General features: G+C 39.8%; 1 protein-coding gene across 6 annotated transcripts; it reads left to right on the forward strand.

Moving 5' to 3' along the window:
* Positions 1-325: 325 nt before the first annotated feature.
* Positions 326-20,279, forward strand: LOC133299121 (pentatricopeptide repeat-containing protein At2g13600-like). Of its 6 annotated transcripts, none has more exons than XM_061498551.1 (6): positions 326-2,288; positions 2,464-2,550; positions 2,970-3,018; positions 3,147-3,226; positions 16,915-18,157; positions 19,634-20,279. In XM_061498551.1, the coding sequence occupies exon 1, from the start codon at positions 517-519 to the stop codon at positions 2,185-2,187; it is 1,671 nt and encodes a 556-aa protein (XP_061354535.1). In that variant the 5' UTR covers positions 326-516; the 3' UTR covers positions 2,188-2,288; positions 2,464-2,550; positions 2,970-3,018; positions 3,147-3,226; positions 16,915-18,157; positions 19,634-20,279. The 6 variants fall into 6 exon arrangements, with proteins under 6 accessions (XP_061354535.1, XP_061354538.1, XP_061354536.1 ...); XM_061498554.1 differs by having other exon boundaries at positions 16,915-17,006; positions 19,631-20,279; XM_061498552.1 differs by having other exon boundaries at positions 16,915-17,006.
* The last annotated feature ends 281 nt before the right edge of the window (positions 20,280-20,560 follow it).

Here is a 20,560-nt window from a genome sequence, read left to right on the forward strand (position 1 = left end):
AAAAGCCTTTCATCAGGTATCTTTACTTTTATAATTCTAATTCTAATTTTAATTTATTAAAATTCTTATCTATTATTTATTAGATGAGTGATATTTTCACTACCAAAATTTTTCACTACCAACTTACTACTTATCTAATTATCATTAGATTAATATTTTCTCTCTCTTCAAATTTATTTAGCATTCTTTCTCTTTGATGCAATGGTAATTAGATATGTAATAAGTTGATAGTTAAAAATTTTGGTAGTGAAAATATTCTATATTTATTATTATTATTGTTTTTGATTTTCTTGGTTGGATGTAGATTTCGCAAGGTAAAGGATGAAGTTGCCCATAAATTGGGGTTTCAGAAAGTTTCCGAGGATTTCATTCCAGAATGCAAATCAAAAGCAGTGCTTTTCAGACACAACAAGACCGGAGCTGAAGTCGTGTCTGTTTCGCTCCCCAGTTTTTTTGGAAGCGAGAAAATCAGCCCTCCTGTTCCGGGCATGTTTCGTATCAAAAAAGGCGCATACCATGGCCACAGAGGAGGAGAACTATTCGAATCTGTTGCGAGTAAAAGTGCAAGACTCAAACTTGCTCAGCGGAAGAGCAGTTCACGCTAAATTCATCAAAGGGTCTATTCCTTTAACTCTTTTTCTTCAAAACCATTTGCTTATTATGTATGTTAAAATTGGAGACCTTCCTTGTGGTCTCAAATTGTTTGAAGAAATGTCCGAGAGGAATGTGGTGTCCTGGTCTGCTGTCATGGCCGGTTGTATCCAAAATGCCTGTGCTTCGAAAGCTCTTTCTTTGTTCAGCCGTATGCATCATGAGGGACTCATAAAACCAAATGAGTTCACATTTGTTAGTGCTCTCCAGGCGTGCTCATTAGTTGAGTATGTTACTCAGGCTTACCAGATTTATTCATTAATTGTGCGGTCAGGATTTGAGTCTAATATCTTCTTACTGAATGCGTTTCTGACTGTCTTAGTGAGGCATGGTAAATTGGCGGAAGCCTTGCATGTTTTTGAGACAAGTCCTGGCAAGGATATTGTGTCATGGAATACCATGATGGGTGGTTACTTGCAGTTTTCTTGTGAGAAGATTCCTGGATTTTGGTGTTGCATGAATCACAAGGGTATAAAACCTGATAACTTCACATTTGCCAGCGCCCTCACTGGGATGGCTGCTCTATCTTATCTTGAAATGGGAATGCAAGTTCATGCACACCTTGTCAAGAGTGGTTATGGGGATGACATTTGTGTAGGGAACTCTCTAGCTGATATGTACATAAAAAATCATAAGTTGGTGGAGGCTTTCAGAGCTTTTGATGAGATGCCTAACAAAGATGTCTGCTCTTGGTCCCAGATGGCAGCCGGATGTTTACAGTGTGGGGAACCAAGAAAAGCGCTTGCAGTCATTGCACAAATGAAGAAAGCGGGTGCAAAGCCAAATAAATTTACCTTGGCAACCGCCCTAAATGCTTGTGCGAGTTTGGCATCAATACAGGAAGGGAAACAAGTTCATGGCTTGAGGATCAAACTTGGAAGTGACGTTGATGTCTGTGTTGATAATGCTCTTCTTGATATGTATGCAAAATGTGGTTGCATGGATAGTGCATGGGGTCTTTTTCGATCTATGGATTCCCGTTCTGTCATCTCCTGGACAACCATGATAATGGCATGTGCACAGAATGGCCAATCCAGAGAAGCTCTTCAAATTTTTGATGAAATGAGGGAGACGAGTGTAGAACCAAATTACATCACCTTCATTTGTGTTCTCTATGCATGTAGTCAAGGTGGGTTTGTTGATGAGGGTTGGAAGTACCTTTCCTCTATGACCAAACACTATGGAATTATCCCTGGGGAAGATCACTATGCCTGTATGGTGAATATCCTAGGCCGAGCTGGACTTATTAAAGAAGCTGAGGAGTTAATCCTAAGAATGCCATTTCAGCCAAGTACGCTAATTTGGCAAACATTGCTCAGTGCTTGTCAGGCTCATGGGGATGTGGAAACTGGGAAACGTGCAGCAGAACATGGCATACGACAAGACAAAGAAGACCCATCAACCTATTTATTATTGTCTAACATGTTTGCTGAATTGAGCAATTGGGATGGCGTGGTGATTCTGAGAGAACTAATGGAGACAAGGGATGTAAAGAAAGTACCAGGATCCAGTTGGATTAAAATCGAAAAGCTTTAAATATCAGGAAAATGTGAATTTAGGAGAAGTTTGTCAGATGATTCTCAAAGTAGTATGTCCATTGCACAAAAAAACTGAACTTCATAGGGATGTTTTCAAGGGTACTTCAATCACTTTTTGAGAGTTATTGTCTCTTTTAATTTCATAACAATTTTTATTTTCTGTTTTTTAAGAATTCATCATTGCTGATAGTTTGGTTTTTATGAATTATCAGTAAAGGTGCACTATTAGTTTTCTGGGTTTTTTACCATTGAACTGAGAAATCTTTTAATTTAGGTCTGCACTTGAACATTTACCCTTATCAAGGCATATGTGACAGAACGCCCAGACAATCCAGTCCCTATGTCACCTCTTCTTGATCATGTATGTATTTGTTCATTGTAAACTAGTTAACCTCAAGTTATAATATTCATACTAATAGTGTTTTGTTAATCATGCAAGTGATTTTGCCTCTGCTTTATTTGATGTTTCTACTTTATTTGATTGACATCTTCATCCTTCAAAAAGGTTTCCTATAATTTTAGGAAGCTGGTTAAGAATATGCCTAGCCCCTATCTTTCTTCATACAAATTTATTTCCCATAAATCACTAACACCATTTTTGCATATCGCAGTTGTTCACTAATTCATGAAATAAATGCACTTTCAAATATTTCATACTTGGTAGCACCAGATGAAAATCTTTTATCCACTTTAGTTTCCTACTTCCATTTATTTGGACCATATATTATTATTTCGGTCCTTGTATGGTTTTCTGAATTCCATGCAATGTGTTTTTTGTAGATGGTAATAGGAGGTGGTCAGGATGCATAAGCTGTAACTACTGATCATTGTGAGGGCAAATTTGAAGCCAAATTCTTCGATAATTAAATTTGCTTGTTTCTTTTTCCTCTACCTCTAATGATGTTGAATATGTACTTGTTCAACTTCTTTATTTTATTTGATATTTTCATTTGTTAGATTCTTCAAGAGGAAATTGGGGGTGTGAAACGGCATTTTGGACCAATTAATGCATCAACCTTTAACCCGGATGGAAAAAGGTATTTTCTTTGTTCTTCACCTCTCTTCTTTCATGTTGCCTCATGACATACTTTTAGAAACCACCATGTGTAATGCATCCGCACCGTTTCTTTCACATAATTGTTTAAAATCTCAACAATTTGCCATATGTTGTTTACTATACATACTTGCAAAAATGAGGGATAAGAAAAGTAAAGACCTCACCCAAATTAGATGCATCAAGGATGAAAACTAAAAACTTTTGGTAAGAGATGAAGATGTAAATGAAAGATGGATGAATTACTTTAACAAATTTTTTAATGGGGATGGCGATAAAAACGAGGTGGGCTTGGAGGATGCTTATGATGATCTGAATAGAAGATTTGTGCGCAGAATCAATATACATGAAGTCAAGGAGGCTTTAAAGAGGATGAAGACTAATAAAGCTTTGGGACCCAATGGCGTACCTATTGAAGTGTGAAGGGGCTTCGGGGAGGTGGCAATAAATTGGCTGGCCAATCTTTTCAATAAGATTCTTCAAACAAATAAGATGTCTGGTGCTTGGAGGAAGAGTGTGCTTGTGCCTATTTACAAAAACAAAGGAGATATCCAGAATTATTCTAACTATAGAGGCATTAAGCTTATGAGCCATACTATGAAGTTGTCGGAGAGTTATTGAAAATCGTTTGAGGAGAGAGACCAAGGTTTCTGTAAATCAATTTGGATTTATGCCAGGAAGATGTACCACAGAAGCTATTTTCTTGATGCGTCAATTGATGGAAAGATATCGAGAAAAAAAGAAAGATTACATATGGTGTTCATAGATCTTGAGAAAGCATACGATAGGGTCTAGAGAAAAGTTTTATGGTGGGTTCTTGAGAAGAAAAAAGCACCGTCAAAGTATGTAAATGCAATTAAGGATATGTATGATGGGGCTACTACATAGGTGAAAACTTGTAATGGAACATCAATTTATTTTCCTATTACAGTAGGTGTACACCAAGGTTCAGCTCTGAGTCCTTATCTTTTTGCCTTAGTGATGGATGAACTAACAAAAGACATTCAAGAGGAAGTGCCGTGGTGTATGCTTTTTGCAGATGATATTGTGCTTATTGATGAGACCAAAGACGGTGTTAATAGGAAACTTGAATTGTGGAGAAGCACTTTGGAGTCTAAAGGTTTCACGTTAAGCCGGAGCAAGACTGAGTATATGAGGTGTGAGTTTTCTCTAGTAAGAGATGGAGATCAAGACCTCGTGCATCTACTTGGTCAAGAGGTACCCAAGAAAGATGCTGATAGGAACTAGATCTAATAGCAAAACAAATGGCACAAAACACACACAAGTGGTCCAGTACACTGGGTTTTCTGTATATTAATCAATGGAAGAAGTACAATAACAAAGGTATTTATGACAGAAAGACAATTGCAGAAATAAAAAGAACAACAACGATAATATGCCCTGAGGCTGGTTCAGTGCAATTCTAGAGGCACTGAGCTCTCCCAATCCAAGTTCCTATTTCCAGCCTACTTATGCTCACGCCACTCTACACCTTTTATTTCCTCTACTAGCTTTGCCATCTCAGCATTACTTCCTTCTCTCCTCTAACAGAATCAACCTTCTAGAATATTCTTACTAACAACATTTTCCCTCTCCAATAATCCCCTGTAACTCTTCCTAGCTTATACCTTTAGGAGCATCCTATCAGATGCTTTTAGAAACTTGGGATCAATTTTGCAAAAAAGTGGTGATATTGATGAGGATGTAAATCATAGAATCATAGCAGGATGGATGAAATGGCGGAGTGCATCTGGGTTTACGTGTGACCACAAAATTCCCTTTAAGCTAAAAGGAAAATTCTATAGAACAGTAGTAAGGTCTGCAATGTTATATGGAGCTGAATGTTGGCTAGCATATATGCAACACGAGCATAAAATGAGAGTAGCAGAAATGAGGATGTTAAGGTGGATGTGTGGTTATACGAGGATGGATAAGATAAGAATTGAAGATATTCGAGGAAAGGTAGAAGTAGTACCGGTAACTGAAAAGATGAGAGATAGTGTTGTTAAAATTGCGAGTTAAAACTTAAGATCCTACGATCCTACGATTTTCTCACCCTGGCGAATTTGAATCGCATATAAAATGGGTCTGAATCAAGATCGTACATGATCGACGAGCAAGAACGTAAAGACAGTAGGATCGTGCGATATCACCGTTGGAACGATTTAAAAAATTTCAAACCTATTTGCCTTATGATGTGGAAAATTAAAAATACCCATGACCCAAAATTGAAAAATACTCGAAAACTTGAAGAAAGCACTCAGATTTTGCGATTGCTTTCTTCTCTCTAGTGAAAATGACTGCTACTCGCTGCTTCTGGTGTAATGGTGTAAAATGAAAATCTTCATTTACACTGTCAAAGACTTGAAGAGACCACTCAAATTTGCGATTGTTTTCTTCTCTCCAGTGACCGTGACTGCGAGTCTATGCTTTTGGTACTGTGGTGCGAAACCCAGTGGTGTGAGCCAAGGAGCATACCCGTTGTGCTCTGTTACCTGGGTGATGTTCCGTTTTGATTTTTTGTTATCCTCGAATCACGTTCCTTGTACAATGAAATGAAACCCATCGGTCTATTTCTAAATGTTTGATTTTTTTTTTATATTGTTTTATTGTTATCATTTTATGACCCTTTTATTTTATATATAATTACACATACCCTGTTAGTCTGTTACTATTTCCCAATTCACTATATGATTAAATATGAAATCCATATATTTATTCCTATTTCTTGCTTTTGTGTTTTGGCATTGCATTATTTTATATATTATGTTATTATTATTTTATTATGACCCTTTTATTTTATTACTAAGGAGAAAATTCAATCTAATTTTAAACTTTAATGATTGAAGTTGTGGTGGTTTAAATATTATTTTGTATTTATAAATATATCTTTTATAACTAAAATAAAAAAATAGGATCTTACGATTCGTCTCGATTCAACGATTTACGATCTTATTATACCCTTCCGATCTTAGGTAAGATCTTGATTTTAATAACATTGATGAGAGAACATAGATTGAGGTGATTTGGGCACGTAATGAGACGGCCCCTGGATGTTCCTGTAAGAACAAAAGTTTGTTATCAAGAGCTCGACACAAAAAGAGGTAGAGGTAAATCAAAACTTGCCTGGGGAAAGGTAGTTAAATAAGACTTAATGGAGTGGGATATAGATGCGCGGACGGTGTGTCTTAGGACAGAATGGAGAAAAGTTATAAGCAGGGTGGAAGGTTAAACCCTGTTAGAAATAATATTAGTTTTATTATTATTAGTTTATTATTCTAGAAGGTTATTTGGGCTTAGCCCATTAGGTCATTTAACCTCTTTAAATAGAGGACTCTTGTACAACATTATACACAATATACAATACATTCATCCTTTTCAAGTTGGTATCAGAGCTTGTGTTCTGGGAATCCTGCTTCTGCATATCGTGTCGTGCATCATACCGGCAACCATCCTTTCACACCTAACCCTTATTTAGTCACAAATTCTTTTTGTCCTCAACCTCGTATCATCAGGAAAAACATCATCAGCCTCCGTTCATCGCCGGAAACCGCCATAAAACAACTGTCCGCCACTGTTCACCGCCGTCAGACTGCTTTTCCGGCGACTTTTCCGACCAACCACCACGCGATCAGGAGCGGCTCAGGGAGGCGACCCTGTTTGTCCAAGCCGCGTGTTGATCAGAGCATCCACGCGCCGCCACGCACCGGTGGAAATCTCCAGCGGCCAAACCACTGTTCCAGCGCGTGAGCCATCGTCCGGCCACCGTTCCAGGCCGTGCCACCACCATCTTGCTCGCCTCCTCACCCTCTTTCCAGATCTGGTCTCCGTTCGTTGTGGGTCCCATCCGTTTGAAAGATATCAGTGAAAAACCCGCTGTTTGGACCCTTTTTTGCAATGTTTTTGCGCGATTTCTTGCTTTCTTGTAGTTCTTTGCTATTTTCTGGTCATCCCTTTTATTTTGTGATGGAGGGCTCAAATAATGCGTCCAAAAACACGACTGGCATCATCTCCGGTACTACCCCATCTCCATTCTTTTCTCGGGCCCGTGATTCCATTTGGAACAGTGGACGCGCTCTCAGACGTGGCCGCAGACAGAGGCCTCGTTGCAATTATTGCCAGAATCTTGGGCATTTTGAAGAACGTTGCTATAGGAAGTACCCTCATTTGAAGCCACTGACTGCCAACTTTGCTCAAACTGATGCTACGCCACCTTCTACTGGATTAGTAACTCTTTCAAGTGCCGACTATGAGGCACTTCTCAAGAAGGTTTCTTCTCAGCATCCTGCTCAAGACACTGGTAATTATGTTGTTTGTTTTTATCAATCATCTCTTGGACCCTGGATAATAGACTCAGGTGCTACTCATCATCTTTGTGGTAATAAAGATCTCTTCACTTCACTTTCTTATTCTAATAACCTACCCCCTGTCACTCTTGCTGATGGCACTAAGGCTCCTACTCGTGGAATTGGGGAAGCCAACCCAACTCCCCTTTTAACTTTGAGTTCTGTTTATTATATACCTGGCATTCCTTTTAATTTAATCTCTGTTAGCCAGTTGATTCATTCTCTTTCATGTACTATTACCTTCTCTAAACAATCTTTTTCTATGTAGGATTCGAGTACGGGGAAGACGATTGGAGCAGGCGTTGAGTCACGAGGTCTCTACTATCTGATTGTACCACCTTCTCCAGTAGTCTGTTCTCTCACAGAGTCTCCTGAGCTAATTCACAGCCGTCTGGGTCATCCAAACCTCTCCAAGCTTCAGCATATGGTTCCCTTTTTATCCAATCTTAAGTCTTTAAACTGTCATTCTTGTCAGCAAGGAAAACACACTCGCTCCTCCTTTGCTAATAGGGTCAATAAAAGAGCTGATGCTCCTTTTTCTATTGTTCATTCTGATATTTGGGGTCCGAGTCGAACAACGTCTGTTTTGGGTTTTCAGTATTTTGTCACCTTTATTGATGATTTCTCTCGTTGCACTTGGGTTTATTTAATGAAAAAACGTTCTGAATTATTTTCAATTTATCAAAAAATTTGTGCTGAGATAAATACTCAATTTGGTGCTTCTATTCAAACGTGGGACGTTACACCAGACCACTTGTCCACACACTTCACAACAAAATGGAGTGGCCGAACGTAAGAATCGACATCTGGTTGAAACTGCTCGTACCCTACTAATTCATATGAATGTTCCACTTCGTTTTTGGGTAGATGCGATACTCACCTCTTGCTTTCTCATCAATCGCATGCCCTCTTCCGTACTCAATAACGAAGTTCCTCATAGTGTTTTATTTTCAGGAGCACCTTCCTATCCTCTACCTCCACATGTATTTGGATGTACCTGCTTTGTTCATAATCTTACTCCAGGAAAAGATAAATTAACATTCAAAGCCTTCAAGTGTATTTTCCTTGGATATACTCGTTTTCAAAAAGGGTATCGTTGCTACTCTCCTAATCTCAAGCGTTATATTGTCTCGGCTGATGTCACTTTCCTTGATCAACAACCTTTTCATTCTATCCCATCTCAGATAACACAAGTTGATCAAGTTCTTCTTGTTCCTTGTCTTGATTTGTCTTTACCAGTTGCAGGAGACTCTATCCCGGGAGAGCAACCCTTTGCCTCCATCCCTGAGGACCGTCCTTTTCTCACCTATCAGCGTCGTCAGCCTGCGCCTGCAGCAGATTTGACCCTTACTGACTCCCGCCTGCTGCTGTCGACTCTTCCCCTCCGGATCCTCCATCAGAGACTACTCTCATTGCCCTTCGCAAAGGTATCCACTCGTAACCCTTATCCACTTTATAGTTTCTTGAGTTATGATAGACTTTCTTCACCACATTTTACTTTTGTTTCTAGTATTTCGTCTATTTCTATTCCTAAAACCACATGTGAAGCACTCTTTCATCCGGGTTGGCGTCAAGCAATGATTGATGAAATGCAAGCACTTCACTCCAATGGCACATGAGATCTTGTTCATGCTACTCCTGGAAAGTCAGTTGTCGATGGGTATTCACTGTCAAATTTGGTCCTGATGGCACTATTGATCGCATCAAAGCTCGTTTGGTGGCCAAGGGATACACTCAGATATTTGGTCTTGACTATGGGGATACTTTTTCTCCTGTTGCCAAGATGGCATCTGTTCGCCTATATCTTGCACTTGCTGCCATTCATCAATGGCCTCTTCTACAACTTGATATCAAAAATGCATTCTCACATGGTGACTTGCAAGAGGAAGTATATATGGAGCAACCACAAGGCTTTGTTGCTCAGGGGGAGAGTTCTGGCATGGTATGCAAGCTTCGTAAATCTTTATATGGCCTGAAGCAGTCTCCTCGGGACTGGTTTAGTCGCTTCAATTCCGCTGTTCAATCCTTCGGTTTAACCCGAAGTCAAGCGGATCATTCTGTCTTCTATCGGCATAGCTCTTCTGGCCAGTGCATCTATCTCCTGGTCTATGTTGATGACATCATTATTACTGGCAGCGATCAAGCTGGGATTGATCAGTTAAAGAAGTACTTATTCAATCAGTTTCAGACCAAAGATCTTGGCAGACTTCGATATAATTGAATCTGAAATATATTGCATATTCAAGTGTGTAAGTCTGTACAAGGAGGCTCTCTATTTATAGAGACTAAAAAAACCTAATGGGATGACCTAATGGGCCAAGCCCACAATCTAGACTATTCTAATAATAATAAAATAATATTATTTCTAACACTCCCCCTCAAGCTGGTGCGTATATATCAAAAGCTCCCAGCTTGTTACAAATATGATCTATTCGGGGACCTCTAAGAGCTTTAGTGAATACATCCGCAAGTTGATCATTGGAATTGACAAATGCTGTCTCGATCTCCCTTGACTGGATCTTTTCTCTAACAAAATAACAGTCAATTTCTATATGCTTGGTCCTCTCATGAAAGACTTGGTTAGAGGATATATGCAAAGCGGCTTGGTTGTCACAAATGAGCTTCATAGGCCTTTATTCACAGAGATGGAGTTCCTTCAGCAATTGTCTCAGCCAGATGAGCTCACAGGTTGCATTTGCCATTGCCCGTTATTCTGCCTCCGCACTGGATCTGGCGACCACAGTTTGCTTCTTACTCTTCCAAGAGATCAAATTTCCTCCGAAAAGAACACAATACCCTGAGGTGGATCGTCTATCTGAAGGAGAACCTGCCCAGTCAGCATCTGAATAACTAGAGATCTCTGAACTCCCTTTATTTGTATATAATAAACCTCTTCCTGGCGCCTTTTTAATATATCGGAGAATTCTAATAACTGCATCCCAATGGGAGTCACAGGGAGAATCAAGAAATTGACTTGCAACACTCACTGCGAAGGAGATATCTGGCCTTGTCACAGTAAGATAATTCAATTTTCCAACTAATCGGCGGTAGCGACTAGGATCTGGCAGTGGCTCCCCCTGTCCTGGTAATAACTTAACATTGGGGTCCATAGGTGTATCAATGGGTTTACAGCCTAACATTCCAGTCTCATCTAGGATATCCAGTGCATATTTCCTCTGACAGATGGAAATGCCCCGCCTAGACTGTGCAACTTCGATCCCCAAGAAATATCGAAGTCTGCCAAGATCTTTGGTTTGAAATTGATTGAATAAATGCTCTTTCAACTGATCAATCCCGATCTGATCACTGCCTGTAATGATAATGTCATCAACATAGACCAGGAGATAAACGCACTGGCCAGAAGAGCTATGCCGGTAAAAGACAGAATGATCGGCTTTGCTTCTGATTAAGCCAAAGGATTCAACAACTGAACTAAAGCGGCTAAACCAGGCCCGAGGAGATTGCTTCAGGCCATATAAAGATTTCCGAAGTTTACATATCATTCCAGAATTCTCCCCCTGAGCAACAAAACCTGGTGGTTGCTCCATATAAACTTCTTCCTGCAAGTCACCATGTAGAAAAGTATTCTTAATATCAAGTTGGAGAAGAGGCCAGTGATGAATGGCGGCAAGGGCAAGAAACAGGCGAACAGAAGCCATCTTAGCAACAGGAGAAAAGGTATCCCCATAATCAAGACCAAAGATCTGTGTGTATCCCTTGGCCACTAAGCGAGCTTTAAGGCGATCAACAGTGCCATCAGGAACAACTTTAACTGTGAACACCCATCGACAACCAACAACAGACTTCCCGGGAGGAGCACGAACAAGATCCCAAGTGCCATTAGAGTGAAGTGCCTGCATTTCATCAAGCATCGCCTGGCGCCACCCTGGATGAGATAGTGCTTCACCTGTGGTTTTAGGGATGGAAACAGAAGAGAGACTAGAAACAAAGTAAAATGTTGTGAAGAAAGTCTGTCATAACTCAAGAAAGAATAAAGGGGATGAGGATTTCGAGTGGATCGAATACCTTTCCGAAGGGCAATGGGAGGAGTCTCTGATGGAGGATCCGGAGGAGAAGAGCCGACGGGAAAAGGCGATGAGTCATCAAGAGGCAAAGTCGGAGGAGGTGCAGGCTGACGACGCTGGTATGTGAGGAGAGGACGATCTGCAGGTATGGAGGTAATTGGTTGCTCCTCTGGAATAGGGGCACCTGCAGCTGGTAAAGACAAGTCAAGAAAAGGAACAGGAAGGACCTGATCAACTTGTGACACTGGAGACGGAGTAGAGTGAAAAGGCTGCTGATCAAGGAAAGTGACATCAGCAGAAACGATATAACGCTTGAGATCAGGTGAATAGCAACGATACCCTTTTTGAAAACGGGTATACCCAAGGAAAATACATTTGAAGGCCTTGGATGTCAACTTGTCTTCACCTGGAGTAAGATCATGAACAAAACAAGTACAGCCAAAAATATGTAAAGGCAGAGGATAAGAAGGTGCTCCGGAAAACAAAATACTGTGGGGAACATCATTATTTAGCACAGAAGAGGGCATGCGGTTGATAAGGAAACATGAGGTGATAATAGCATGCCCAAAAACGAAGTGGGACGTTCATATGAATGAGAAGAGTACGTGCAGTTTCAACTAGATGTCTATTTTTACGTTCAGCGACTCCATTTTGTTGTGGAGTGTGGGGACAAGTAGTCTGGTGTATCGTCCCATGTGTATCCAAAAATTTAGAAAATTCAAGAGACACATACTCTTTTGCATTATCACTGCGTAAGATTTGAATAGAAGCACCAAATTGAGTTTTTATTTCTGCACAAAACTTTTGATAAATTGAAAATAACTCAGAACGATTTTTCATTAAATAAACCCAAGTGCAACGGGAGAAATCATCAATGAAGGTTACAAAATACTGAAAACCCAAAAACTGACATAGTTCGACTCGGACCCCAAATATCAGAATGAACAATAGAAAAGGGAGCAGCAGCTCTTTTATTGACTCTACTAGCAAAGGAAGAACGAGTATGCTTTCCCTGCTGACAAGACTGACAATTCAAAGACTTAAGACCTGACAAAAAAGGAACCATATGCTGAAGCTTCGAGAGACTTGGATGACCCAGACGGCTATGGAGAAGCTCAGGAGACTCTGTGAGAGAGCATGCAACTGGAGCAGAGGGTGCATGCAGATAGTAGAGACCTCGTGACTCACCGCCCGCTCCAATCGTCTTCCCCGTACTCGGATCCTGCATAGAAAAAGACTGTTTAGAAAAGGTGATAGAGCAAGAAAGAGAATGGGTCAATTGACTAACAGAAATTAAATTAAAAGGAATGCCAGGGATGTAATAAACAGAGGTTAAAGTCAAGAAGGGAGTTGGTTTGGCTTGCCCAATGCCACGAGCAGGAGCCTTGGTGCCATCAGCAAGAGTAACAGAGGGAAGATTATTAGAAAAGGTAAGGGAAGTAAAAAGATCCTTATTACCACAAAGATGATCAGTAGCACCTGAGTCTATTATCCAGGGTCCAAGAGACGATTGAGAAAAACAAGCAACATGATTACCAGTATCTGGAGCAGGTGGCTGAGAAGAACTCTTCTGGAGAAGGGCCTCATAGTCTGCAGCGGAAATAGTCACTGATCCGGTAGAAGGCGGCACAAAATTTGTTTGAGCAAAGTTCATATGTGGTGGCTTCAAGTGAGGGTACTTTCTATAACAACGTTCTTCAATGTGGCCCAGATATTGGCAATAATTACATCGAGGCCTTTGTCCTCGGCCACCCTGTCCATACGACATCGTCTGTCCGCGCCCGCTGGGCCATATGAAGTCATGGGCCCGCGACCGCCTTGTCCGCGGCCACGACCGCGACCGCGACCACCATTGTTCCAATTACCACGAGAGACTAAAGCAGCAGAATCAGACAAGAGAGCAGTAGAGTCAGTAGCTGTGACGTGTGCGGGAGCCACCTTATCTTGAAGATTCAGAAGGCGCTGAAAGGTCTGGGATATGCTGGGAATCGCAGTACTGGTTAGAATGTTCTCACGAACACTTTCTAATCCGTCAGGGAGACCAGAGAGAGTCACAATCGTAAAGAGACGCTCCACTTGCGTCCTGTACACTGTAGTATCCGCAGCATGAGGTAACATAGCCAAAAATTCCTGCATCAAAGAACGAATCTTACCAACATAAACTTCCATACGAGCTTCGGGTGATTTGCGCAAATCCATCATCTGGGAGACAATGGAATAAAGTTGTTGAATATCATTGGTATGGAGGTTTTTGGCTTCCGTCCACACATCATAGCAGGTCTCAAAAGGAATGAAAATATTGAGAAGAGATGAATCAATGGATTGCCAAAGAATACTGAGGAGCTGAGCATCAACTTTCTCCCATTCAGTCATCTGATCTTGGGAAATATCAGTCTTCTTAGTGGTGAGATGTTTGTCATGGCCTTGACCGGTAAACCAGATCTTAACGGAGGTAGACCAGGTCTTGTAAGTGGCAGATCCGGTCAATTTCAGAGTTGTGATAGATGGAATAGCACTTGAAATGATGCCGGAAGAAAATGTTTACTGGTTCCTTCCATCAGGAACAACGATCAGACAACCAAAAAACTGTAAAAATTACGCGAAAAAGGAACAAAGTAGCGACTTTTGCACTAGAAACCCTCGAACGGAAGAGACCCACAACGATCGGTCACTGGATCTGGAAGGAGGAGGCAGAGGCGAGCTTGTCTGCCTTGGTTTGGTCGGAAAAGGTGGCCGGAACAGTGCACACGCGCCGGAGAGAGGTGGCGCGTGAGGCCCACGCGCAGACAGCTGTGGTGGCGCGTGGAGGCGCGTGCGGCGGCCGTTTGGGACGGGTCTTGGACAGAAATGGTCGCCGGCGTGAGGGGATCCTGATCGTGTGGTTTCTCGCCGGAAAGGTGGCCGGAACAGTGATGAACAGTGACGGAACAGTGTTTCTTGCGATGTGAACAGTGTTTTCTGGTCAAATAATGAAGGAGGATGACGATCTGAGATCGAAAAAGGGTCTAACAATGTTCGGAGGGTTGGAAAAGGTTGCCGGTATGATGCACGGCGGTAAAAAGGTTTGCTGGTATGATGCACGGCAGTACAACGAAAAGAAAAAAATATATATATGCGGAAGCAGAGCCCTCAGATCGAGAGCTCTGATACCAAATTGAATCTGAAATATATTGTATATTCAAGTGTGTAAGTCTGTACAAGGAGGCTCTCTATTTATAGAGACTAAAAAGACCTAATGGGCCAAGCCCACAATCTAGACTATTCTAGACTATTCTAATAATAATAAAATAATATTATTTCTAACAGATATTTCTTAGGAATCGAAGTAGCACAGTCTAGGAATGGCATTTCCATTTGTCAGAGGAAGTATGCACTGGATATCTTAGATGAGACTGGTATGTTGGGATGTAAACCCATTGATACACCTATGGATCCTAATATTAAGTTATTGCCTGGATAGGGGGAGCCATTGGCAGACCCTGGTCGTTACCGCCGACTAGTTGGAAAGTTGAACTATCTTACTGTGACAAGACCAGACATCTCTTTTTCAGTTAGTGTGGCAAGTCAATTCCTTGACTCTCCTTGTGACTCTCATTGGGATGCAGTTATCAGGATTCTTCGATATATCAAAAAGGCACCAGGAAGAGGTTTATTATACACTAATAAGGGGAATGCAGAAGTGTCTAGCTATTCAGATGCTGACTGGGCAGGTTCTCCTTCAGACAGACGATCCACCTCCGGGTATTGTGTTCTCCTCGGAGGAAATTTGATCTCTTGGAAGAGTAAGAAGCAAACTGTGGTTGCCAGATCAAGTGCAGAGGCAGAATATCGGGCCATGGGAAATGCGACCTGTGAGCTCATCTGGCTAAAGCAATTGCTTAAGGAATTACATCTCTGTGAACAACGGCCCATGAAACTCATTTGTGACAATTAAGCCGCATTGCACATATCCTCTAACCCAATCTTTCATGAGAGGACTAAACATATAGAAATTGACTGTCACTTTGTTAGAGAGAAGATTCAATCAGGCGAGATCGAGACAGCATTTGTCAATTCCAGTGATCAACTTGCAAATGTTTTCGCCAAGGCTCTTAGAGGTCCTCGAATAGATCATATATGTAACAAGCTGGGTGCTTATGATATATACGCACCAGCTTGAGGGGGAGTGTTAGAAATAATATTAGTTTTATTATTATTAGTTTATTATTCTAGAAGGTTATTTGGGCTTAGCCCATTAGGTCATTTAACCTCTTTAAATAGAGGACTCTTGTACAGCATTATACACAATATACAATACATTCATCCTTTTCAAGTAACCCGTTGTTGTTCCTATGTTTCAGATGGTCCCTTTTTAGTCCTTTTCCTCTTCAATCCCCCCTCTCTTTCTTTTCCCCTTCGTGTCTTTTATCTTATTTCCCCCTTCCCCAATATTTATTTTTATTTTTATTTCATTTTATTTTATTTTTATTTCATTTTATTTTATTTTATCTCCTCTTATTTATCATTGGGTTCATCTACCACCGACTCCAATTAACTTGGGTTAAAGGTGTTGATGATGTTGATATATGTTGAAATGTAATTATAAACAACCAAGCTTTGTTTCACTACTTTGGGTTAGTACATTGATCATTCAAAACCCAAAATTTGTAAAATTGTAAATATATTTATAACATATAAATTTCAACATTTGGTTGTGTAGATCAACGTTTGCATGAAATATAACATCTAAAAAAGACCCCTACAGTTAGTATAGTGTTACAACAATATCATTAGGATACAGGAAGAATGCATAAGAATTGAACATAACCTGGTTCTAGTTGAGTCATTTATCATAAACAGATTAAATTATTAATGTTTACTTGTCTGTTGCTGAATAATTTCATCATGTGCTCTTCAAGTCAGAAGGAATTTTCAAATTTACGCTAAGCAATGTGCCTGCTCAAATAAATTTAGCTGGGCATTAGTAGTCTGTATTATATAATTATCATGGAAAGGAGTTTGAAGAGGCAATACGTTGAAGATAATCCGACATTATCTTACTAGAGGACGATCAATGTAGTAAATTGACACATTCATTGTGATGGAATTATGATTTCAAATAATATTTGCAAATGTAGCATTCCATGTGATTTATGAAATGTTATATTATGGATTGGTTAGTAGTCTATGTCAATTCTATGTCCCGAAATATCTAATATTTTTGTCTTGTCAGATTACTTTAGTGATACACAGTCCTCAATAACTGTCGAACTGTTTCTTTTATTTCTTTAATGGTCTTGTATATTCTTTTTGCTTTGTAGTTTTTCAAGTGGAGGTGAAGATGGTTTTGTACGGTTACACCGCTTAGATCCTGATTATTTCAATATCAAAATATAGGGCTGGAGAATTTGTGGTTAGCTTTTAATTTCTTTCACTTAATATTTCTGTAATACCGATATGTTGACAAAAGCTCTTCTATGGGTAATCGGCAATGATTTTATGCCTGAAATTACCCCTTTTTTTGTTTTTGTTTCGTTTAATGACATTACGAATTTTGTTTGGAATGGAATTCTCCCATTTTGAAGGAGGTCTCTCTATCATGTCACTTGATCTGATATGAGATTTGACTTTTGGCATCCATTTGGTTTAAAGCATATATATTGTGAGAAACTTTGTTACTTCGATTTTATTTTTATTTTTTTATTGTTTTCAATTCTGTTCCTTTGTCTAGGAAGGATATTCGGTTTGAATTTTGAAAATTACATTTCAACTTATTTCCAATGTGTATCCTCTATATGTCTGTAACACTTGGCACTTCCACGAGAGTTAATAACTTCTGAATAAGTATCCCGATAGGCGCACCTAAAGTGATTAGGAAACAATAAAATTGACTTTCAAGATAGGTTGTTGGTTGGAATGAAGCCTTCTATGTTAATAAATACTTCAAAAGTCTTGTTCTCATCTGTTACATGTAACACCCTCAACAATAGACCTGTCAAAAAGGGCAACAGCCCTAGGGCTAGCCCATTCAGCCTTGTCAAAGCCCCATTAATTTTTCAGCCCTTTGTGTGGTAGGGCCACTACCACCGACCCCAATTAATTTGGGATAAAGGTGTTGTTGATGTTGATGTTGATGTTGATGTTGATGTTGTGTGGTAGGGCCATCTTAGCCCTAACCCTATAAGGCCTTTCAATTTATTGGGTTAGGTTAGGGCTGGCTCGTGGATCAAAAGCATTCAACTTATTTTCCGTCACACTACATAATTTTCTCGGGAAAATCATTGTTTTCCTTTCTGTCAAACCCTAGTTTTGTTGTGTTCTAGTAGATTCACCATCACCCTTCCGTGATACTCAGATTCCAATCACAAAGCCTCTCGCTCTTGCACCCACTCAGCTATCTAATATACCCATTTCACCCAAATTCAACAAACCTTTTTCAACAATTTGTGTCAGCGACGAGCTGAACACCATCGCTTCTCAGAACCTCGACTTCGACCCTAGCAGAGATGGGCTCGAGAAGCTTTTACTGAGTTGCAGCAGCACCTTGACCATTACTAATTCAAGGTTAGATGTCTCTTCACCATGTTTTTCTTTACTGGGTGTTCTTTGTGCTTTGATAAAGAATCAGTGAGTCATAAACTAATATTTAAATCTCTTACTTTGATTGTCTCTGATTGGCAAGCTAGACTGCTGCTGTTGGGATCAGAACTGAAGAAGTAAGATTTTTTAAGCAAAAAATTTAGGGACTGCAAGGTGGCCCTCATAATCACACTATTACTGGTTTAGCTGTTGCATTGAAGCATGTACATGTTTAGAGAAGATAAAGATGATCTTTACTTTACTGTTGTTTAACTTTTGAGAGACTGATGAAAGGGATCCGTGCCACCCTCTATTGGACGAGGGCAGAGGCCAAATCTACATGTTGTCTAGTGCAACTTTGTTTCATTTCTCTGGCTTAGAGTAATATTGAACTTAGAGATATAATAAAATTATTTATGCAATATCTAATTTTTTTTTTATCCAATTCAATTCGAGGATTGCCCTATTCATATCAGGGATTGATTAAGGAGAACAAATTAATAGACATTGATTAAGGAGAACAAATTCCTTGCCATTTGTACCAATGGTTGTTGTTAATGGTAACACCTTAAACTCTTATAGGAGAGTTGATTTGTGACACAGTATTAGACCTTCTCTAACCTTTCTCAGACCACCCCAATAACTTAAAACTTTTTAGGAGAGTTGATTAGCGACAAATACTCAAATAGCTTTAATATTTCTATGCTTATTCAAATTATAAACAACTTAAAAGTGAAGAGCAACAAAGATTTCTTAATAGGGCTGGCAAATTTTCAGTAGCACAGAATGAAACTATGTCATCTGTACTGGAAGATGCTTGAAAATAAAGACCTTTTAAAGGGAGAAAGGAGCTTGACACTAATATTACCCAAACCAAGAAAAAGTTTAGGACAAAAGGTGGATCTTAGATCCCTAATTCTTCACCATTTTTGTCAATAGTCAGAGGTATGCATCACATTTCACCTGTTTGCTTCCTTCATACAAATTGTGCATTAAAATAAAAATAAAAAATTGACTTATGTAGGTAATGTAATAAATCAAGATTTGTTGCAAAAGCCAAAAAAAAAAGAAAAAAGAAATCCACGTGAGTGGGTCTATAAGGGGTTAAGGGCACACTAATTACTACAGATCTTTCAAGAAAAAAGAAATCCACGTGAGTGGGTCTATAATGGCTGAACCAAAGCACAATATTTCCTCTCCCTTCTATAAAAAGTGTGTTTTGTCTCGATCTCTTTGTTTGTATTCTTATGAACCTTGCCCTTGTGGTCATCGCCTACAAAAAGCCATTTTAGTAATAGGTGCTGTGAAGGTTCCTTAATTGTAGAATTATAATCCATTTTTCACTTAAATTTTAAATATTTTGCTTTTTAAATATTTTCACCTTAACATGTGGATGCTCGGTGGTTCTTTTTTTTTTTTTTCAATGTCAATATGCTGAATATGTGAAATCTGGTTTAGCAGAATTGGATTTGTGGTGCTAAAATTGGAGTCGTGGTGCTGCCAAGCAATGTAACAGGAGCCAACACTTGCTCTACCTCCCAGCAGGGCCATTTCTCTTTAGTGGTTTAGTACATTGCTCCTCCTCCAGCTCCTGCCCCTGTACCAAGTGCTCAAGGGGAGAACAATGGTAACAAGAAGGTCTGGGTTATTCTTGGGTCTGTCCTGGGAGGACTTGTGTTGTTGGTGTTGTTTTGGTTACTAGTTTTGTGGGTGCTCAAGTGCAAGCAAAACAAGAAACTACAACAGATGGAAAGGGCTGCAAGGGGGGAGAACCTCTTCATGTGGCATCTGTTGGGGATACAAAAGCACCTTCTGCAACAGTTACTCGAACACAACCTATCCTTGAACAAGAATATGCACCGACACCCTATTTTTGCATGTTCCACTCATATTCAACTCAATTCCTGTATTCAGAAATTCTTGCCAACACCTTTTTGCTTCTCCCCGTTTGTTTGCTTAGGCTCTTGGTTAATTTATACCGGTGGTAATACAAGATTCTTGTGTAAATCTGTTTATCTCCATGATTCATTGTGGTGTGAATGTAGCAGCCCAAAGTGATTGTATATGTGATGGATTCAGTTGTTCAAATTGACAAGGAATAAAAAAATGTAGCACCTACAGAAGGGTACTGAGTTTTTGTAAACTGATCATGGCTTCTTGCGGAAGGGTACTTGGTTTCTGTAAACTATCATGGCTTTGAGCTTTTGTAGCAGTACTAGACAATTCTGACAAATTGAAATAACTGTAACAAATTATATACAATTCTGCCCAAATTGTATTAAGTTTATTTTTTAACAAAAAAAAAAATAGATATTGAATTTTTGAATGACCCGCGGACTGGCCCTAGCCCATAGAGTTTTTGGCCCATGCGAACCTTTATTATTAAAG

This window comes from Gastrolobium bilobum, unplaced genomic scaffold (assembly GCF_033153095.1).
Source record: "Gastrolobium bilobum isolate Gb01-03AN ecotype WA unplaced genomic scaffold, APGP_CSIRO_Gbil_v1 utg500, whole genome shotgun sequence".
Taxonomy (NCBI): Eukaryota; Viridiplantae; Streptophyta; class Magnoliopsida; order Fabales; family Fabaceae; genus Gastrolobium; species Gastrolobium bilobum.

Bases quoted from the DNA above. Each gene is read 5' to 3' on its own strand.
- LOC133299121 (XM_061498551.1), top strand. From the start codon at position 517: ATGGCCACAGAGGAGGAGAACTATTCGAATCTGTTGCGAGTAAAAGTG.